Source organism: Ictidomys tridecemlineatus, chromosome 3 (genome assembly GCF_052094955.1).
Source record: "Ictidomys tridecemlineatus isolate mIctTri1 chromosome 3, mIctTri1.hap1, whole genome shotgun sequence".
NCBI lineage: Eukaryota > Metazoa > Chordata > Mammalia > Rodentia > Sciuridae > Ictidomys > Ictidomys tridecemlineatus.
In genome coordinates, this window is record NC_135479.1 from 63,937,259 (window position 1) to 63,960,371 (window position 23,113).

At 37.9% G+C, this 23,113-nt stretch overlaps 1 protein-coding gene and 1 long non-coding RNA gene across 13 annotated transcripts in view; both read left to right on the forward strand.

Annotated features, from left to right (window-relative positions):
- LOC120884255 (uncharacterized) overlaps positions 1-23,113 on the forward strand; it is a 205,936-nt gene that overhangs the window by 136,143 nt on the left and 46,680 nt on the right. The gene's annotated exons all lie outside the window — the stretch shown is intronic.
- Dhrs7b (dehydrogenase/reductase 7B) overlaps positions 1,160-23,113 on the forward strand; it is a 45,306-nt gene continuing 23,352 nt past the window's right edge. The window contains exons 1-2 of one of the 12 annotated variants that reach the window (XM_078043061.1): positions 1,176-1,256; positions 6,158-6,291. In XM_078043061.1, the coding sequence (XP_077899187.1) occupies positions 6,281-6,291 (11 nt within the window). In that variant the 5' untranslated portion in view covers positions 1,176-1,256; positions 6,158-6,280. Of the gene's footprint in view, positions 1,257-1,318; positions 1,716-1,749; positions 1,768-6,157; positions 6,292-7,909; positions 8,036-23,113 lie in introns of those variants that run through there. The other 11 variants (XM_078043054.1, XM_078043059.1, XM_078043055.1 and 8 more) reach the window with 11 other exon arrangements.

Genomic DNA, 23,113 nt, shown 5'->3' on the forward strand with positions numbered 1-23,113 from the left:
AGGTCTGGGAAATTAACTCTTAGAGGCTGGCCCAGTTTTGCAGGAAGAATCATGCTGGGTTTGTTACTTGAATATATGAACTAGGTGAACTGAAAAACAGGCAATTAGAGTTTCCAGAACAGCATATAAACGTCTGTGAATATCAGACGTTCAGTATGTCAGAGAAAAACATATTGAACATATTTTTGAAAATGTGGATAATGTGTAGTTAAAAATAAAATTTACCCTTTCCAGTTTTTGTGGATATCTGTATTTCCATGATATATTGGCTAAAGCGAATAAAAGCAAGAAACAGAGGAGTTTTAGTATGCTTCTGTTTGTATAACATAGGGTGGATACTAAATATATACATAATTGCTTAATCATGAAGACAAGAGCTCTGCAGTCACATATTTGCCCATGGCAGGGGAACTGGGTGATGGGAAAACAGAGAGGGAGATTTTCAACTTACATACTTTGGCCATCTTTCAAATTTTGAACAATGAAAATTCCCCTCAGTTTTTCTCTCCAACAGACTCTTTCCAGCCTTCCTCTTCTGCCAATCAGGTCTTTTAATTTTTTTTTTGCGAGAATTATAGATTCTAAATAAGTCATTTTCAGGTAAATGCATTACAAGTATCTGTTCTATTGCTTGCCTTTTTAATGGGGTCTTGCAACATCTCAAATTTAAGTACCAGAAATATGTCATGGATAAATAGGTTTAGAATTGGTGGTTTTAGGTTCTGGTGAGGAGGGTTTTCGTTTTTCATAGTTGCAATATTCTGCTAGTTACTGTCTAGAACTGAGTCTTTTGCAGGGGATAGGAGTCAAGGTTCATTTTTCTCCCAGTGGACATTCAATTAACTTAGCACTATTGATTGAATTTTCCTAGTTGGTGGTTCTGTGACTGCCTGTGTGGGTCTGTCTCTGGCTTCTCTCTTCTTTTTCATTGTCCTTTTTTCCATTTCAGTCTTTTAGTCAATATCACTGTGTTCTCATCACTACAACTTTACAATAACCTCCATAACTGTAGCATAAATTCCCCAACTTTTTTCTTTCCCCAAAAGCCCTCGGAACCCAAACGATAGACTTATAATTTTCCCCTCCGGAAGATATAGGGAAGGTGCTCAAGCAGGAGACTCGGATTTTCCACACTTTGGCAGCGGCTCACGTCCGTAGGCGCATGCGCACCCTAAACACTAGGATTGGTCAGCTCTGAGTTTACGTCACTTCCGAGGCGGGAGCGTGAAATAGACTGTGGGCTCTCCGGCAACCTGGTAGGGCAGGGGGAGGAAGAAGCCTTTGTGATAAAAGTGTTAGGGGTTTGCCCTGGGCTGAGGTGCTCTGTATGTCCGGACTCCAGCGAACACTTTCCCGTGTGAGGGGTGGGAAGCGGCGTGGTGGCCGAGCGACGGTTGCGGGCCCTGAGGGGCGCGCCGGTCCCACATGGATTAACTTTGAAGGAAAGCTCAGTTGGGACCCTGAAATCCTGTGTCGGGTGTGGTCTCGTGGGCTGGGGGGCCCCCTGCCCGGTAGACAGGTCTGGTGTGGGTTTTCGTTAGCCGGGAGCGGAAGTAGTGAGGAGAAGGTCCCGCCCACCCCTCCGCGAAGGCGGTGTGTGTAAAAGGCCTCCGGAGTCGGCTGGGCTAGGGTCTGTCGCCAAATTCCACACCGGCCGGTCTGAGCTCCTGCAGCAGCGTGTGCAGGTGGTGTGACGTGGGGCAGAGGCACCGGAGGTTGGTGGTACTTTAGCCTAGGGGCGGAGAGTTAGAACTAGCAAAGGAGAAGGTAGGGGAGAATATTGACTCTTGAACATTTATGGGAATGACTGTCTTAAATATCTTATTTCTCCAGTTGGTGCTGATTGTGCAACCGTGGGCAGAGGTCTTGGACTCTTAGCGCCTGTTTTTTTTTTTTTTTTTTCAGCTGTATCTTGGGGGAATAATATCCCCACTGTTAAGGCTATGGTGAAGTGTAAATATGGTTGCTCTTGTAAGGTCCTTAGCTTAGTGGCTGGCACACAGTGGATACACAACAATGGTACCCGTAGAATTCATTCTCTTTTCAGTTCCCAAGCCTTTGGTATAGTTATTTGAGCTTGAGAAGATATCCTTTTCCCCTTCTCACCCCCCCTCCCACTTTCTCTCTCTCTCTCTCTTTTGAGTCAGGGTCTCGCTTTGTTGCCTAGGCTGACCTCCAACTCCTGAGCTCAGGCTGAAGCGATTTTTCTGCCTCAGTTTCCCCAGTAGCTGGGACTGCAAGCGTGCAGCACTGTTTGGTTACTCTTGAAGTAACTTAGGTTTCAGTTTTGCATGTGCTTAGTGAACATATACTTGCTTCTCTTAGTGGAATTGCCAGGAAATGTTTTTATATCTTCCAACCTGTACTTATATTGGGGGGGGGGGCGCGAGTATCAGTTTCTAGATAAGTGGCAGGTGGAAAGGGGGATCCTTAGCTTAGTAATGGAGTTTGAATTAGCGAGAAATATCTACTTTTTCACAGGGCAGGTGTTGAACCCTGACGAAAAGAAAAGAGCACCGACTCCAATTTTAAATCAAATTAAAGCAAACTTGTATTTGTGTACCCTGGAGCTGGCCAGGACTGTCTCTCCTGAAAACCCTGGGCTAGAAATCAGTCCCCCAGCTTTGTGGTTTTATAGCAAAAAGTTGCAAAGGAGGGTGTCTTGAGAACTTACAGATTTTGACAAGCATCATACAAAGGCAGGTAGCAGGTTAATGATCTACATGGCATGATAGTTCAAGGTAGGAAGTAAATTCAGATCCCAACATCAGAATTTATGAGGGACCACTAAGGTTCTAGAGAGGGTTGTTATCTGGTCAGGGAAAGCCAGGCATGGGTGAGTTCAAGGCACAGGCAGGAATTCCAAACAAGTTTAGAAATCGCAGTAATTTATGGTAAAACAGAAATTAACTTTTCATGACTTTGTGACAATATGGCTCCCAATCTTAAAATGGAATTAGGCTGGATTCATCACAGGGAGGGGGACTAACCTTTTTGAGCATACACTGGACCAGCTATAAAGATAATTTTCTTCCTCCTCAACACATAAGTGGGTGGTATTACTATGTGTTTACAGGAGAGTTATGGAAACTAAATTGTAATTTAGTGAGGGAGGCAGGTTTTTAGACAAACACCTCTTTGCAAAAATATGTGCTTATGGTCTTTGTTAAAGAGATTACATTAAAAAATTAAGGTCTGGCCAAGTGTGGTATAGTTCCAACTCCTTGGGAGGCTGAGTCATACAAGGCTCAAGTTCAGCACCAGCCTGGGCAACTTGGTGAGACTAGTATGCTGGAGGCCCAGGGTTCCATCCCTAGCATGCACTACCCCTAAATGCCAGGCACACTGGTGGAGTCTCTAGTCCCACCTTCTCAGGAGTTTCAGGCAGGATTGTCTGAGCCCAGGAGGTCTGACTGGGCAACATTAATGTATGAAAGAAAGAGAAAGAAAGAAAGAACAATGTGGTGAGGCTTCTGAATGAACAGTGGGCTGAAGGCCATGTAGCGCTGTGGGGGCTTGCTTTATAGGGCTTGCATTATAAAAATGGATATATGCTGGCTCGGGCTGTAGCTCAGTGGTAGAGCACTTGCCTAGCATGTATAAGGCACTGGGTTCGATTCTCAGCACCACATATAAATAAATAAATAAATAAATAAATAAATAAATAAATAAAGATCTATGAACACCTAAAAGAAAAAATGGATATATGCTGGGTATGTTGCACACCCCTGTAATCCCATCTACTGGGAGGCTGAGGTGGGAGGATTGCAATTTTGAGGCCAGCCTGGGCAATTTATCGAGTCCTTGTTTCAAAATAAAAAAAATAAGAGACCTGGGGATATGGTTCAGTGGTAGAACGCTTGCCTAGCAAGTGTGAGGTCCTGGGTTTGATCCCCAGTACCATTAAAAAAAATTTATACATCAAGTATGTTTTGCTGAAATAATATTTCTTAAGAAACAATGAACTACCTAATTTGTTAATTTTTCTTCTCCCTTTGCAACATTTGGCGCTTCTTTGGGATCTTACATTTTACTTCATTACTCTAAATGGAGTAAGTTGAAGTTTCTTTTATTCTAAAAAAAAATGGACTCTGAAAAAAATTATGTCATTGAAAAGATTCTTTAGGTTTTTTTTTTTTTTTTTCTCAGTTGTAGGCTGACTAGGGATCTTTAGGATCTTTAGTTACTGGGTGATAGTTTATGGCTTCCATTGAGTTATTTAGAAGTAAGTACTGGTTTAGTTCCATTTTTACGGATGAAGAGTTTGAAGAACAGATGGGTTAAAAGTAAGAAAAGCTGAGGGGACAAAAACAAAGTTAGAGGTAGGTTTTGGAGAACGGAGTGTGTACTAGGAAGTGGGATTAGGGGGTGGGGAGGTTGATGGTGGGATGCTGAAAACACCAAAGGGAGGGACATTTTCTTATTGAGATGTAGAACTTCCTACTAAGCAGTTATCTTAAAGGCAAAGTCAGTTGCCTTGTCTGAATGTCCCCTGAGGATGATGTAGTTGGACTGAGGTCCTGTAGATTGTGAAACCCAAGTTTTGAACCCTGCTGCCTGAAGTAATAATTTTTAACATTGTACATGAAACCTGACATTGCACATGAAAATGTGAAAGCCGGGGGCTGGGGATGTGGCTCAAACTGTAGCGCGCTCGCCTGGCATGCGTGCGGCCCGGGTTCAATCCTCAGCACCACATACAAAGAAAGATGTTGTGTCTGCTGAAAACTAAAAAATAAATATTAAAAAATTCTCTCTCTCTCTCCTCTCTCACTCTCTCTTAAAAAAAAAAAAAAAAGTCTAACTCTAGGGCTAAGGATGTAGCTCAGTTGGTAGAGTGCTTGCCTTGCATGCACAAGTCCCTGGGTTTGATACCCAGCACCAAAAAAAAAGAAAAAAAGAAAATGTGAAAGCCAGAGAAATTAGTACACAGCCACTTAGTATCCAGAAAGATTTATAAGTAGATCTGTAAGATCTTTATAAGTAGATCTGTTTCAGATGTGGTGGCCACGCATGTCCCCCCACCCCCACAGTGATCGAACTCAAGGCTTTGCCCATGCTAGACAATCATTCCACTGCTGCGTTACACCTCCAGGCCCTTGGGATTTTTTTTTTTTTTTTTTTTTTTTTAGATACAAGTATACAGTCATGTGTAACTTAACAATAGGATATATCTGGAAAAATGCATTGTGAAGTGATTTCACTATTATACAAACATCAGAGAGTGTTCTTATGTAAGCGAGGACAACTTTGACATCACTAAGTGATATATAATCTTATGGGACTATCATCATATACATGGCACATCATTGATGGAAACGTGATCAATGACTATTTAAAATGTAGATTTGAAGTTGTATGTCAAAGTCACAGTCGTGAGGAATTTGGGGAAAGGAAGTTTTGGCTTAACAGATTCTCACTGAAGGAATATAACTTTGGTTCTGGTCAATCAGTAGTACATGGCAACAACTTGGACAGAGTGATTTTAGGATAGGCAAATGGCTTGTCCATTCAGGGTGAAGTTTAGGACTTCAGTTTAGTGATAACAGATGGCCTAGACACTATTAGAAGTCATCCTGTTGTCAGAAAAGAAGACAGCCTGAAGAGCCAGTAAATGGAAGACTGTTAAGATGATCTCAGAGAAATTAAGCTGAAACCCTAATCAAAGTGATCATACCTTGCTCCATCTCTGAATTTTATGGTTGAATGAAACAATTTTCTCTACTGTTTTTAATATATATTATTATATATACACACTATATATAAATATACAATTTATATATGTATAATTTGTTTTATTCAAATTTGCAACCATGGGTTTGCATAAAGGGAGTTACATTTGTGTGTGGAATGTGCCTTTTCTAACATTTATGCCCCTTTTTAACTATTTAATAGTAATACAGATTGAGTGTCCATTATCAGAAATGCTGGGACCGGAAGTGTTTTGGGTTTTGATTTTCAAAAAATTTTTGGATGTTTGCAGATACGTAATGAGATGTCTTGGGGATGAGATCCAAGTCTAAAACAAAATTCATTTATGTTTTTTGGGGGGAGGTACTGATGTTTGAACTTAGGACACTTTACCATTGAAATTTGCTCACAGCTTATTTTATTTACTTATTTATTTTTTGAGATAGGGTCTCATTTAATTGCTTAGGTCTTGCTAAGATGTTGAGATTGGTCTTGAACTTGTGATCCTCCTGCCTCAGCCTCTGCAGTTGCTGGGATTACAGGTGTGTGTTGCTGCACCCGGCTTCATTTATATTTCACGTGTACCTTCATGGCTGGAAGGTAAGTATTTTTTTTTTTTAATTTTAGCATTTGTTTATTGCTCAATCCAGTAATGACAATAATCCCAATTTTAGTTGGCATGGAAAAAGAAAATAAAGATTTTGAAAGATTTTGGATAATTAAAGCAATTGTCACACCCATGGAAACTGTTCCAAGAAACCAATATTAGCTTTCAAATTCCTCCATAGAACACAGAGGTCTACTCATTACACCAATGGAACTGGAGTTTAATAAATCTCTATAGATTACCTAGTTCAGCCCTCCTTTTTTTTTTTTTTTGGTACTGGGGATTGAACTCAGGGGGCATTTGACCACTGAGCCACATCCCCAGCCCTATTTTTAAAAAAAATATTTATTTTTCAGTTTTAGGTGCACACAATATCTTTATTTTTTAAATTTTTATGTTGTGCTGAGAATTGAACCCAGTGCCTCACACATGCTAGGCGAGCGTGCTATCACTTGAGCCACATCCCCAGCCCCCCTGTTTTTTTTAATATTTGTTTTTTAGTTGTAGTTAGGCCCAATACCTTTATTTTATTTATATTTTTAATGTGGTGCTGAGGGTCGATTCCAGGGCCTCACACATGCTAGGCGACCCAGCTCTTTTTTTTTTTGTATTTTATTTAGAGACAGGGTTTCACTGAGTTGCTTAACACCTCACTTTTTGCCAAGGCTGCCTTTGAACTCACTATCTTCCTGTCTCTGCCTTGTGAGCTGCTGGGATTACAGGTGTGTGCTACTGCACTTGACAATCCTCCTGTTTTATAGACAAGCAAAAATATAGTTTTATAGATCAGAGAACTCAAGTAACTTAACCAAGATCACAGTGGTAATAAACAGCAGAGCTGAAACTCAAACCCAAAATTTCAGATCCTCAAATTAATGCTGTCCCCATTATCACACACTTGGTTCCATCATGTTATGTACGTTCTTTAAACAAATAATCATAGAATGTTTATTTGCTATATGGGAGTAAATTTGTCCTTTGAAGATAAGTTGATCTTAGAGGCTTATGGATCACAGAGACCTAGGAACTTCATCTTCTAGTGCTAATGGCCTGAATGTGTGTAAAAATACCTCATGATCACACAATTAAGTCCTTGGAACAATCATCCTTGAACTTAAATAATTTGGGAACAAATAATGAATCTCCTACAAAAATCTCCCTATTCAAATACAGTGTAATGGGAGCTTAGCAGGTTAGCACATAACAGTTCTGGCTCTGTATTGAAATAGTGCTTCCCTCTACTTACTGGTCTATCTTGGGCTTGAGTTCCTCACCAAATAAAGATAATGACACTTATTTAAAGTGTGTAAAAGTTTAATATTTTCCTTAGCAGATAAATGAACTAAATAATTGTTATTGTGATGTTTAGGCTCCCAAAGAGTCAGTGGCTGTGTTGTGTAGGAGAAACTAGTATAATACGAGTGGGTTATACTAAGTAGGCAGGCAGTCCTTATTTGACAGGTAGTTTAAACTTTAAAATTTAAAAACTTAAAAAATTTTTAAAATTCTCTGGCATTTAACCAGAATATATTTAAACTGGCTTAATAACAACCAGTACAAAACAAAACAAATGACCTTAACATTTAAAGGAAAGCATTTACTCATCACAAATTGCTGTCTTCTGACTTCCTTTCAAACTGAATAAAACAGAATAGGATTCAGGTATACTGCTCAGTAAAAGGAGCCTGAACCACCAGTTCTGGAGCAAGCCTGGCATGCACATGACTGCTGCAGTAGGTCAGTATTCTATTTTTATTGTGACCTATCACATGAGGTCAGAGGTGGAATTTTCTCCTTGTGTTGGTACCAAAAAGGTTTGGATTTTGGAGCATTTCAGATTTTTGCATTAGGGATATGCAACCTGTAATAGGTAATATTTATTAAAAATTTGCTATGACCAGGCACCATGCTAAATACTTTATGTATTATTCAATCCTATAATAACTGTAAAATAGGAACTACTATATTTATAGATGAAGAAAGTGGGCTGAGAGCTTAGAATCTTTTACACAGGTACAGAGATAGTAAGAGCAGAGCCAATTCCATGTCACTGTAAAACCTGGTGATTATCAACGTATTGCATTCATCCCCTTTTTTCTTCTTGATTTTTGGTGAACCAGGGCCTCATGCATGCTAGGCAACTGTTCTACCATTGAAATACACTCCTAACCTCCGTTCCTTATTTAACAGGTACTTTTTACCTGCTGTGTGCCAGCAATGTGCTAGGTGTTTGGAATATAGTGATGACCAAAACAGATACAGCCCTTGTTTTTAAGATTTTTAATAAATCTAACAAGAGATAGTAAACGTGTCATTAAAACTAAATTCATTACTGTTGTACCTTCTGTGGAGGACAGTAGAGGGTGCCATGAGAATACATAGCTAACATCGGGGAGGGAGTTGGGAGAGACAGGTGTGAGGACTGTTTCTAATAGATGTCTAAATAATATTTAGTTGAGATTACAAGGGTTGAGTTAGAGTTAAATTGGGCAAAGAGCTGTGACAGTGAGGGAAGGTCATGTGGGAAGCCTTGAAAGTCAGAGGATCTTATATTTTGTGGTTATTGGAAGACTTGAGTGGCCAAAGGGTAGAGAATGTTGCAAGATCAGATGCCAAGTGAGATGGAGATCTTTATCATAAGAGCAATACCCACCTCCCCCTTCCCAGTCTTAGTTTATTTGCTTTTCAGAACATGTACTCGGTTCCACAACCATATTTTTTTTTATCTCTGTCTTGGAGCCCAGTCTTCTACTTCAAGAATGTGTTTAGACTTTAGTCTCCTCCCCACAGAAGGGGATCGTGATGGAAAGAGGGATAAATACCCAAATTCGAGACTTAATCAGCATGTGAAAATCTGCAGTGCAAAGCTAAATAGATGTAATGCACTGATATTTCATCATATTTGTCTCTAATTTGTAAATTGATTTTACATTTTTTTAAAGCTCCATTATGGTCCAAGCTCTGTGTTAGCTACCTAGGATACAAACATGTATAAGACTTTTCCCTTCCACTGTGTATAGTTTAGTTAATGATTCACTTGCTCCCACTTAAGATCCTACAGTTGTTTTAACACCATGATTCCTCAATATATATTTATTTGTCTGGTGCCAGGATACAGTGGTGAGCAAATAGGCATGGTCTCTGCTGTCATGGAGCTTACACTCATAGTTGGAGATGGAGGACAGAGAGGGAAGCAGAGAGTTAAGGAGATGAGGTTGCAGAGGTAGGCAGGGGTCAGACCATGCAAGTCTTGTAAGCCATGCCAGGGACATGGGGGAAGCCATTGACTAGTTTAGCCAGGGGAGTAGTATTATCATGTCTGTGTTTATGAAAAATAACTCTGGCTCTTTAGTTGGATGCAGAAGTCAGATTTGAGGACCATATAGGTGTGATGAGTGAGACTTGCTGATAGGTTGACATTGGGTAAGAAGGGAAAGCTGTTTGGGCTGATTCTTTTCTGGCTTGTGCATCTGCTGTAGGAAACCCTAGTAGAAAATCAGTTTAGTTTTGAATAAGATGCCTTTGAAGTAATCTATGTGGGAGTATCACAAAGGCAAACAATTGGAACGGGCTCTTTTTTTCTGCCCCTATTTTTTTTCTTGGTACATTATAGTGGTATATAATGGTGGGATTCATTGTTGCATATTTGTATATGACACAATATAACAAAATAATTTGGCCAATATCATTTCCCAGTGTTTCCCTTTTTTCTCCCTTCTTCCTTCCCCCTGGTCTCTTTCTGCTACTCAGCTCATTTCTGTGAGAACTCCCCCCTCCCCCAAGCACGATCTTTCCTTTTTCCTCTTTAGCTTCCATATGTAAGAGAAAACATATGACCCTTGACTTTGAGTTTGTCTTTTTTTTTTTTTTAATTTTAATATTTATTTTTTAGTTTTTGGCAGACACAACATCTTTGTTTGTATGTGGTGCTGAGGATCAAACCCGGGCTGCATACATGCCAGGCGAACATGCTACTGCTTGAGCCACATCCCCAGCCAGAGTTTGTCTTATTTTGCTTAACATAATATTCTCAAGTTCCATCCATTTTCCTGCAAATAACATTGGACTCCACTCAGTACATAATGTGTTCCTGGTGTATCAGGACTGCTGTCGGTCTCCTTTGTAACTGCCTTGTGATGGACAGCATGAGGATTATTGCCCTATTTTATAGGTGAGGAAACTGGGATCCAAAGTGAATGATTTCCATTGTCATGCAGAGGAAGTAAATGGTGACAGTATTTTGATTTAATATCCATCGCTCTTTCATGCAGGAACTATACTGATTTACATTTCATTTGTAGTACTGAACTGCCTTGGTTTAAAGAATCCAAATTTATGAAAAACAGGTTTGCTAATTCACCCAGGTTTAAATGGTGAATATTTGCATTGCAGAAGGATTTTCCTGTGAAGAGTTTATCTTGGGGATCACAGATGGGCCTCATGGGTAGTTGGATCTCCTAAAATATTTCTGTAATTTTGTATTTTATACTAGCATTTTAGCAGAGACCTAGCAATAACCAGATTTTCAAAGGAACTTACACTGAGAAGAGGTGAAGAACCCTACTATCCTAGTAGAATTTTAAAAAGTTAGTATGTAAATGTATTTAATTTTTAAAAAAAAATGGTTTATTATTTATTTATTTTAAAAGTTTTTTTAAATAGTTGTAGATGGACTGTATGCATTTATTTATTTTTTAAAATATTGTGCTAAGGATGGAACCCAGTGCCTCACACATGCTAGGCAAGCGCTCTGCCACCGAGCCATAGCCTCTGCCCTATTCATTTATTTTTGCAGTGGCAGGAATTGAACCGAGGGCTTAGTGAGACAACTTACTCTACCATTGAGTTATACCCCCAGCCCTGAATTTCTCACATGATAACTCCTAAAGATTTGTTAAAAAAGAAAACCTTTATGTCTTACATTTTTTGCTTTGTTATATGTGGTAGAATGTTATACTATATAGAAGCATTTCAGTAACAAGAAGGGGAATGAAAAAGGTAACTTCATTATCCATTTGGTGGATATGAGAGGTAAAGAAATTTAAAATAGTTAATTTGGGTATCCATTAGTGCTGGGCACAGTAAGGAAGATTAGTTTATCAAAGTTTTTTGTTCCTTCTCTTCATCATTTCTCATATTACCTATCACCCCTCTAAATAGCTAACCCATAAATTGAGGTGATAATCGTTATCATTTATCTACAACATATAGAAGGTGTCTTGACATACATGTTCTCATTTTATCTTCCCTGAAATCCTCTACAAAGACAAATCTTAGACATATTTTGCAGATGAACAAACGGCTAAACCTTATGTTAACTTGTCCAAAGCCACTCACCTAGTGCCTTTTTTTGACTGATTATTGATGTTTGAACCAAAGACAGTTTACTATACCAACCATTTGATATTATCATTCTCTCCCCTAATGTATTTATAGAAAATGGCAGGTAGCATCTTGATTTTAGGCAGAAAGCAAGCGAGACTCAAAGAAATATTTAGTGGAAAAAACACTGAATTGTAAGAAACAAAATTGGTGCCTTGTTTAAAAAAATAATTGGTACATACCACTTACACAGAATGATGGGTTTCATTGTGGCATATTTGCACATTTGTAAAAACAAATTGAGCTGGACACATTGGCTTATATGTACTCCCAGCTACTTAGGAGTTGGAGGGAGGAGGATCACAAGTTCAAGACCTGCTTGGGAACTTAGCAAGACCCTGTCTCAAAATAAAAAGGGCTGGGATGTAGCTCAGTGGTAGAGAGCTCCTGGGTTCAATCTCCAGTACCATAATAAGCAAAGCCACAGTATAATCAGTCTCTCTGCCCAGTCCTATCCCCACTTCCCTTATTCCTTCCCCGCAGTCCCTTTCCCCTTCCTGCAATCCCTTTCCTCGTCCCCACTGGTCACCCTTCTACTTTCATGGTATCCCTTTTTTGCCATGTTAGATGCCACATAGGAGGAACAATATACAGTACTTTTCTGAGTTTGGCTTATTTTGCTGAATATTTTGATCTCTAATTTAATCTGTTTCCCCCCAAATGACATAAATTCTATATATCTGGATGTTGTGTATATATACCATATATTTTTTTATTCATCCATCTGTTGATGGCCACTTAATCTGATTCTATAACTTGGCTGTTGTAAAATGCTGCAGTAAACATGGATATGCATGTATCTCTTAAGTATGCTGACTTTAATTCTTTTGGATAAATACCAAGGAGTGCTATGGCTGGATCATATGGTAGTTCTATTTTTAGCTTTCTGAGGCTCCTCTATACTGATTTCCATTGTGGTTTTACCAGTTTACATTCCCACCAAGAATGCCTAAGGAGTTCCTTTCCCTTCCATACTCTTGCCAACATTTATTGTTAATTGTATTCTTTTTTTAAAAAAAAGTTTCACATATTTATTACCGAATCAACCAAAATCAGTTACTACATCATCTTAGCTAAAGACAAATCACATTCCCAGTCAAGTATTTTCAGTTGTCCAGATAGTGACATTTTTAGCTTGATGAGACCAGATGATCATAATCTTGATATAACATAAATACGTGTGCCATTTCATGTGTAACTTCAAGACCCAGCTTGGTTTTCTTCCAGTGGCTCCACTAAGAGTTGTGTCTGGTTTCATTATCAGCTTTTATTCAAATCCATCAGGGAATGGGATGATTTTGCTTTTGTTTCGTGGTCAGGAATCACTTGATCCTGAAAGTCTTGTGAGGAGGCATGAGGAAGGCCTGAATCAAGTGCACGCATTGCAATGGCCAAGAAAAAGCAAAGAGCTATTATTTATATTCTTGATGGTTGTCATTCTAGCTGGAGTAAGACAGGATCTCAGTGTAGAGATCTGCATCTGCCTGATGGCTGAAGATGTTGACTATTTTTCCTTATACTTTTTATCCATTTGTACTTCTTTTTAGACTTGTCTGTTTAGTTCATTTGCCCTTTTATTATTTTTTATAATGTTGAATTTTTTAGCTGTTTATATATATTCTGGGTGTCAGTGCTCTGTTGGGAGATGTTTTTGCCAGCTTTTATGCTGCTATGACCAAAAAACCTGACAAGAACAATTTAGTGGAAGAAAATTTTATTTGACGCTCACAGTTTCGAAGATCACAGTCCATAGATGGCCAACTCTCTTTAGAGTGGGGCCAACGGTGAGGCAGAACATCCTGGGAGAAGGCACGAAGGAGACGAGCAGTTTAGGACATGGCCACCAAGAAGCAGAGAGAGACCAAGCTCAGCTCACAAAATATATGCCCCAAAGGCATCACTCTTTTTGATGTTATTATGATGGGATTATTTTCCTGAATCTTTTTCTCAGCAGATTCATTATTGATGTATAGAAAAGCATTATTATTATTTTTTAAATGTTGCTCTTGTATCTTGCTATTTTGCTGAGTTTGTTATCAGCTCTAGAAGGCTTTGGGTAGAAGCTTTAGGGTCTTCTAAGAATAGGATCATATCATATGTATGTAAGGATAATTTGACTTATTTCTTTCCTACTTGTATCCCTTTTATTTCTTTTGCCAAATTGCCCTGGCTACAGTTTCAGGAACTGTATTGGATAGGAGTGGTGAGAGTGTAGATCACGGTCTTGTTTCTGATTTTAGAGGAAATGTTGTCAGTTTTTTTCCACTCAGTATTATGTTGGCTCTGAGTTTGTCATATATAGATAAGTGCCTTCTATCTCTGGCTTCATCATCATTTCTCTTTTCTTTTCTTTTTTAAATCATGAAAGGGTGTTGAAATTTTGTCAAAGTATTTTTCTAATTCTGTGGAGCTAGGCTTGCAATTTTTATCCTTGATTCTATTTATGTGGCATATTATATTTATTGATTTGAACCAGCCTTGAACCCCTAGGATGAAACCAACTTATCATAGTGCCTGATCTTTTTAATGTGTTGCTGAATTTAGTTTGCTAATATTTCATTGAAGATATTTGCATCTATGTGCATCAATGATATTTGTTTATAGTTTTGTTTTCTTGGTGTGTCCTTATCTGTTTTTGATAAAATATGAAGTAGGCTTTATAGAATGAGTTTGGAATTGTTTTTCATGAAGTAATTGAAGAGTTTAGTTTTTTAAAGATTTGGCAGAATTCAGTTGTGATTCCATCTGGTTCTAGGCTTTTCTTAGTCCTGGGAGGCTTCAGTTTCATTGCTTTTAGGTTTTCTATATTATCTTGATTCAGTTTTGATAGATCATATGTTTGGAGAAATTTATCTATTTCTTCTAAATTTTCTAATTTATTGGAGTATAAATTTTCAAAACAGTTCCTAATCCTCTGGATTTCAACTGTGTCTGTTATAATATCTCCATTTTTGTTTCCAATTTTATGAATTTGGGATTCCTCTCTTTCTTTTGGCTATTTTGACTAGAAGTTTACCAATCTTATTTATTTTTTCAATGAACCATCTCTTCCATTGATACTTTGTATTTTTTCAGTTTTAATTTTATTTATTATTTTCTTCCACTAGTTTTAGGATTGGTCTGTTCTTATTTTTCTAATGACTTAAGATGCAACATTAGTTTATTTGAAGTTTCTATCTGTAATACAGGTACTCAGAGCTGTAAACTTCCCTCTTAGGGTTTCTTCTCATATCCTAGAGATTCTGTATATTGTGTGTCCATCTCCATTTGATTCTAAGAATTTTTCAGCTTTACCCTAATTTCTTCAGTAACCCACTCATCATTTAGAAGGGCATTTAGTTCAGTCTTCGTGTGTTTGTATAGGTTCTGTTTTCTCTTGTTGACTTCTAATTTTATTCCATTATAGTTTGAAAAGGTGCAAGAGATTATTTTTCTTTTGTACTTGCTTAAGACTCGGTTTATGAACTAATATGATCAGTTTGGGAGAAAGTTCCATGAGCAGCTGAAAAAATGAGTGTATTTAGTTGTTGTTGGATAAAATATTTTGAAGATGTCTGTTAAGTCCAGTTGATTTATAGTAAAGTTTAAATCTGATGCGTCTTTTTGATTTTCTGTCTGGTGAGAGTGAGAGTGGTATGAAGTCCCCTACTATTATTGATTTGTCGTCAGTCAGTCTCTGTATATTGAGTAATGTTTGCTTTAAGATTTGGGATATGAATACTTACAATCATTATATCTTCTTGTTGAATTGTTCGCTTTACCAATATGTAATCTTGACTTGAAGTCTGCTTCATCTGATACTGAGAGTGGTTACTCCTGCCTGTTTTCAGATTCCATTTTATGTGGAATATTATTTTCCATCCTTTCCATCTGTGAATATCTTAGCCTGTGAAGTGTGTTTCTTGGAGACAATATATAATTTTTTTTTTTAATTTTCTAATCAGTGTCTTTTAGTTGGAGAATTAAGATCATTTAAGTTCAATGTTGTTATGTTTTACTTGCTGTCATTTCCTTTTATTTCTAGTGTTTGAATCACTCCTAATTTTCATTTGCTTATTTATTTTTCTGATATTATTTATTCTTTTTCATCTTCCTCTCCCGTGTGTAGGAATCATTCAAGTATAATTAAATGAATCAAGTGCAATGCTGGTGTAGTGGTGGTGGATTTTTTTATTTTATGGTTGCAAGGTTTTTATTTATTTATTTGATTTTGAAGTAAACTGAGTAATCTAGGTTGCCAGTTACTTTGTTTTAGAGCCCTCTTAGCTTTTAGTTTTTGCAGTGAAATCTGCTGTTATTCTAATTAATTTGCCTTTATAAGTGCATTGGTATTTCTCTCTTGCAACTTTTAAAATTGTTTTATTCTGAACTTTTAGCATTTTAACTATAAATATATCATGGACTGATTCTTTTTGGTTCTGTTTGGAGTTCTAAATGCCTTCAGTACCTGCAAGTCCCATCTCATTCCAAAGATTCAGACAATTTTCTGTTATTATTTCACTGACTATGTTTTCTGTACCATTGGTATGTTCTCCGTTCTCAAGACCTATGAATCCTTAAGTTTGGCCTTTTAATGTTATCCCCAAGCTCTTGTATATTCTGCTCACAGTTTCAAGTTTTTTGTTTGTTATAGTCTGTGTGCTCCAATTCCTATACCTTGTATTCAAGCCCTGATATTCTTTCGTCTGTATAATTGTAGTCTGTTGGTGGTTCTTTCTACTAAGTTTTTTATTTCATTTTTTCATTTCCAAGTTCCACCCTCCACAGAATTCTCTTTCTTGAAGTGCTCTTTCCATGTCCACGTTTTCTTCCTTGGTATATTCCTTAGATCATCTTTTTGTTCAGTGACCATTTTAACAATCAGTTTTTTGAATTCTTTGTCCCTCATTTCCTTCACTTCAATATCCCTGGATTTAGTTGTTGGGGAGTTTTGAAATTTTAGAGTATTTTATTCCTCGTTTTCTTTGTTAAATCTCTGTTGCTGTGTTAAAATCTATTCTTTTGTTGTGATGTATATCTTGTATGTATGTATGTATGTATTGGTACCAGGGATTGAAACAAGGGTACTTAACCACTGAGCCACATCCCTAACCCTTTTTTATTTTTTGAGACGGGGGTCTCACCAAGTTGTGAGGTTGCCTTTTTGAATTTGCAATCCTCCTGCCTCAGCCTTTTGAGCTGCTGGGATTACAGTTTGTGCTCCTTTGTGTTGAGTGTGATGGATATCTTCACACTATTAGGTGAGGTCTTTTTAGGAGTGGCTTTCACTTCATTGTGTGCCCCAGAGTTGGGGATTATCTCCATGTGAAAACATCTACCCAGTGTGATCACACTGTCTTTGAGAGAAAATATTCACCAGTAGGGAACCACTTTGGGGCAAAAACATACTATTAACTTACTGAAAATGTTCTCCACTAGTTTAAGCATAGAAAAGAGGAGTAATACTTTAGGCTGAAAAATTAGTCATTAAAGTAAAATTACTGTTAAACAATAAAGGGCATGGAAACAGACAAACAAAAACAAAGGCAGAGGAGACAGCAGCAGATAATACAGGAAGAAAAAGACAAATTGGAAAAGAGTACAAAAATGAACAAGATGAAAAAGGGAATAAATCAAATTAACACTGAAAACCTTAAAAGGTTGAATGGTGGCATACATTTGTAATTCTAGCAACTCAGGCTGAGGCAGGAAGATTCCAAGTTCAAGACCATCCTTCACAACTTAATGAGGCCCAAAGCAACTTAGCAAGACCCTGCCTCAAATAAAAATATAAAAAGGGCTGGGGATATAGTTCAGTGGTTAAGCTCCCCAGGCTTAAAAAAATAACAAAAAAAATTAAAAGAAATACATACAATTGAATTAAAGTATGTAATTATCAAATATGAAGGGAAACTTATCAACATGACAATGACCAGTGAAATAAAAAAAAAAACCCTAATATTAGAAAGTCTTAAATTATTCCTTACTGAGCTGTTTAAGATGGAGATAATTCTTATTGGGCCTTCTGGATTTGGATTTGGGAGGTACAGTAAGTGTCCACACCTCCTTGGCTCGTCCTCCAAATTCCTCTGGGTATGGAGGTAGTAACCACACCAGCTGTGTCCCAGCTGTGTTGGGGAGCTATATATTTGGGTATATTCCCTTCCCCTACACCTGCAGTCTAATTCACTTTTCTTCTTAAAAAAAACTGCAGAGAACTTACATCTTTGCATCTAGCCACATAGACCTTGTTTTGTCCACCTCTGGGGAGAATCTAGGAAGCTCCCACTATTTCTTAGTATGTCTAGGCACACTTCTTACCCTCTCTTTAGAGGGTAAGAAGAAAAGGCCTCTGATTAATGGCCATGTCTCTTCCAGGTTTAAAAAAACAAAACAAAAAACCTTAAATGCTTAAATGTTTCTCTAGCAATCAAAACAGGTAAGAGTTTGCTTGTGTTGATTTTGGGTGTAGGAGGTATGATGGCCTGCAGCAGAGGTGTGACACTGGTAGCAGAGGCATGGGGCAGCTCACTGATGAGGCTTGGGACAGCAGCCAAGGTATGCACAGTGGCAGGCCACTCTGGGGTGTGCTTGGCTGCAGCTGGTGACTGGGGAGCTTGTGTCTGCTTCTGGGGTGTGCATAGGGGTGGCTGGCAGGTGGGGTGCATGTGTCAGTGGCCCTCTTCTGTGGTGCTCACAGTGATGGATGGCAGCTGAGGTGCACCCTGCTTCTTAGATCCTGCATTCCCTGGCAGTGTCCTAACAGAAATAATGGCCAAAAAATCTCCAAATTTGATGGAAAAAATTTTACTAGTTTTATATTATTACTGTAGTAAATTACCACAAATTTATTGTCTTCAAAACCAACAGGTTTATTATGTTATAGTTTTAGAGGTCAGCAATCCTAAAATAAAGGTTATCGATAGGTTTGTTTCCTTCTTTCTTATTTAACATTTTTAAATTTATCAATGGGCTTGATCTATCTATCTATCTATCTATTTATTTATTTATTTATGTGTTGGGAATTGAACCCAGGGCAGGTGCTCTACCTTTAAGCCATAACCCCAGCCCCAATTCCTTCTTTCTCTTAATTAATCTAACAGATAAAAGTTTGTTAAAATATAATAGCAACAATATATTTGATTACGTATGCTTATACACCTATGTGTTTACATATGCTATTATCTGTGAACTGAATAACAGCCATGATACAAGAGAGGGATAGAGGAATCAGGAATATTTTGTTATAGGATACTTTCAGTGTCTGAAATGCTATGTTATTTGAAGGTGGCCTTAGCTTCATTGTAAATGTACATTGCAAACTGAAGGGCAGCCACTTTAAAAGGTGAAAAAAGAATTGATATCCTCAAAAAGGAGAAAATGGAATCATATAAAATGTTCAGTGAAAATTGCAAAGGACAGAAAAAGTGTGGAAGACAAGAAGAGGAACAAAACACGAAGGCAGTAAACAAAAATAATACAAATATGGTAGAGACTAATTCAGTTATAGCAATAATCACTCAGAGTGCCAGTGGTCTCATACACCAATGAAAAGACAGATTGTTAGAGTGGATCAAAATGTAAGATCCAACTATATGTTATCTGTAAGAAACCCACTTTAAATATAAGGACACATGTAGATTAAAAGAAAAGGGATGAGACTGGTAGTGTAGCTCAGTAGATCATTTGCCTCACATGTGTAAAGCTCTGCGTTTGATCCCCAGCACTGCAAAAATAAAAGGGATGGAAAGGGTCTACCATACTAACACTAATCAAAAGAATGCAGAAGTAGAATTTATTGTCTTCAAAACCATACATAGCAGACTACAGGGCAAGGAAAGTTTTTAAGGTTGAAGAGGGGCTTTACATTGTGATAAAAGGATCAATTCTCTAAAAAGACACAGCAGTTCTTAGTATGTATGCACGTAACAACAGAGCATTAAAGTACATGAGGCAGAAATTGATAGAACTGCAGGGAGAATGAAGAATCCACTATTGTATTTGGAGACTTCAACATCCCTCTATCAGATATGAGTTCAGCACACAGAAAGTCAATTAAGAACATAGTTGAGCTGAGTGTAGTGGCGCATACCTTATAATCCTAGTGGCTTGGGAGGCTGAGGCAGGAGGACCCCAAGTTCAAAGCCAGCCTCTGCAAAATCAGTGAATTAAGCAACTCAGTGAGACCCTGTCTCTAAATAAAATACAAAATAGGGCTGGAGATACGCTTAGTGGTTGAGTGCCTGAGTTCAATCCCTGGTGTACCACCCCACCAAAAAAAAAAAAACAAAACAAAACCTTGAACTCAACAGTACCATCAGTCAACTGGATGTAATTAAAATGTAACGTTTGAGATGTAGCTCAGTGTTAGATCACCGCAAGGCTCAATTCCCAGTATTAGAGAGAGGGGGGAAAAATCACACACTGTCTGCTTTCAGCTTTCAAATGATGATGAAATTAAACTAAAAATCAGCTGGGCATGGTGGCCCATGCTTGTATTCCCAGCCTTTCAGGAGGCTGAGGCATGAGGATCGGAGTTCAAAGCCAGCCTCAGTAACTTCTTGAGGCCCTAAGTAACTGCTGTGTTGAGAGCCCCTGAGTGTTCAATCCCTAGTACCAAAAGAAGAAAAAAAAAAAGCTGGTTCTTTGAAAAATTTATAAATAAAAACCATGAGCCATTAGCCAGACTAAGAAAAAACCAGAAAACACAAGTGAAATGGAAGGGTGAATATCATTATAGATCACATAGATATCAAAAAAAATAAAGAAAAATTAGTAACAATTCTATGTCCACAGATTGGGAAGGAAGAAATTAAAAAATCTTTATTCATAGATGACATAATCGTCTCTGAAAGAACAGACATAATGTTCCTGGAACTAAAAAGTGATTATCACAAAGCTGCAGGATGAAAAGTTAGTATATAAACATCACTTACTTTTCTAATACTTCAGCAGCAAACAAGTGGAATTTGACATAAACACATTACTAGTGGGGCTGGGGTTGTATCTCAATGGTAGAGTGCTTGCCCTTCACGTGTGAGGCACTGGGTTCGATCCTCATAAAAATAAAGGTATTGTGTCCATCTGTAATTAAAACAAAACAAAAACACATTACCACTAATTTAAATTAGCACTCCCCAAAATGAAATGCTTGGGATATAAATCTTAACAAATTTCATATACTTTTTAAAAAAATGAACACAATACCTTTATTTATATTTATTTATTTTTATGTGGTGCTGAGGATCGAACCCAGTGCCTCACACATGCCAGGCAAGTGTTCTACCACTGAGCTACAACCCCAGCCTTCATACACATTTTATATGAGAAAAACTACAAAACAATGATGAAAAATGCCGAAGAACTAAATAAATGGATAGATATTCTATGTTTGTGGGTGGGAAGATTCAATAATGTCACTGAGAATGATAAGGAAAATGATCTTCAGGGACTTCAGACATCAAATTTTAGTACCCATTAAAATCAGAGGAGGATATTGAGTCCATACTCTCAGGTCTCACCTCTTCCTGTGTTAGTGATTTCAAAGGCTAAGTAGGGCCCTAGATCTGCACTATTTTTTAGGTTGTGTGTCGGGGGACATAGGTGTGTGTTGGCAGCATGGTACTGGAGATGTTTTCCCTCTGAGCCACATCCCTGTCCCTTTTTTTTTTTTTTTTTTTTGAGACAGAGTCTTACTAAATTGCTTAGGGCCTTGCTAAGTTGCCAAGGCTGGTCTAGAATTTATGATCTTGCCTCATCTCCTGAGTCGCTGGGATTACAGGTGTGTGCCACTGTGTCTGACTATGGTAAATGTATCAATGATGTTTTCAACTTATGGTATTTTTTTCTTTTAATATATATTCCAGAATTTGCTAAATTGTTTTCTTCCCTCCCGCCTGAAAAGGCCCTATGAGAGAAATAAAGGGAGAAAAATTGGTCTGTGAAAAGTGGGAAATATAGCCAGGCACAGTGGTGCTTGCTTGGCTTGAGGGGCTGAGGCAAGAAGATTGTGAGTTCAAAGCCAGCCACAGCAACTGTGAGGCACTGAGCAAGTCGGTGAGACTCTGTTGCTGAATAAAATATAAAAAAGGGTTGGGGATGTGGCTCAGTGGTTGAGTGCCCCTGAGTTCAATCCCCAGTAGGGAGGCAGGGAGAGAAGGTGGGAAATGTGCTAACAATGGGTGAAATAGATGGCTTAACTACTTACTATAGGTTTGTCCTGAAGAGACACAGCTGTGTCCTCAGGGAAATATGTGCTAGGATGCAAGATAAAATGGATTGTTAGGGCCCTAGCAAGGTTATTTTTAAATGAAAGCATAGACATTGGCAATGGCAAAGCCCTCTCAGGTTATTAAGCTTTCCTTCCCAATTACCCTTTCAGTATGTGGCCATCCTATATTCTAGCATTAAAAACATGCAATACAAAATTTAAGTAGGATCATTATAAATAAATATTTTCTTTCAAAAACTGCTTTGGAGTAAAGGGCATTTCTTAATTAAATTACTCAATCCTGTTTTTCAGTTCTAAAAATATCTTAAGAGTTTGGGGTGGAACATCAGCCTCTATTAAGGCAGATTGTCTATGAGAGAGGAAACCAAGAATTAGAATTCAAAATAATATGATTTCAACCATGAGACTAGTTAAAATAACACTGAATTTTGAATCCTAGGGTGTAACCTGTTAACTTTTATTGTTTTAGTGATCTTTTGCAGAAATAAAACTTCAGGAATGTTTGGGTTTTCTTATACCAACTGACAAGTAGTTAAAATAGATTGTAAGCACTCTTGTTCATGGAGTTTCAGGTTTGGGGTTTCTGCTCATTACTGAGACTATTAGGCAAATAAAATGACACATCTGAGATCGAGTGCTTTTTGTAATCCAAGAGGACTGGAGTAGTTTATCCTAACAATTCATTTTCATTCAACAGGCATTTATGAAATTCTCACCCATAGAAGGTGGTGGGAGGCAGAAAATAAGAAGGCAAATTCTCTTCTCAGGACTGGCATCCAGGAAGGAAGTTGTGTGGGGGAAGTCATTGTGGTACTTATCTCTCCCCAGATATGAAGGCCAGGGTTGTTGGGTGTTTGAAAGGCTTCAGGGAGGAGATGGTGCCCAGGCAGGACATGAAAGATGAGGAGGCAATAAAAAAAAAATAGATCAAGAAAGAATTTATAGGATGGTATACTTGAAATAACCTCAATAAATTGATTAAAATTTTAAAAAAGATGAGGCATCACCAAGGTAGATAGCAGCCAAGAGTAAATCCTCAGAGACTCAATTTTTCTTCTACCTCTCATTTGCCAAATATCAACATTAAAAGAATGTTGTGTATAGTGAAGGCTCATAATATATCTTGAGCATACTTGACATCATTTAAAATGTAGGTTCAGCGTAAATGTGGAGTTAAACTTGAAAGAGATGGCTTTGGACTACTGTTAGGACAATGGGAGGAT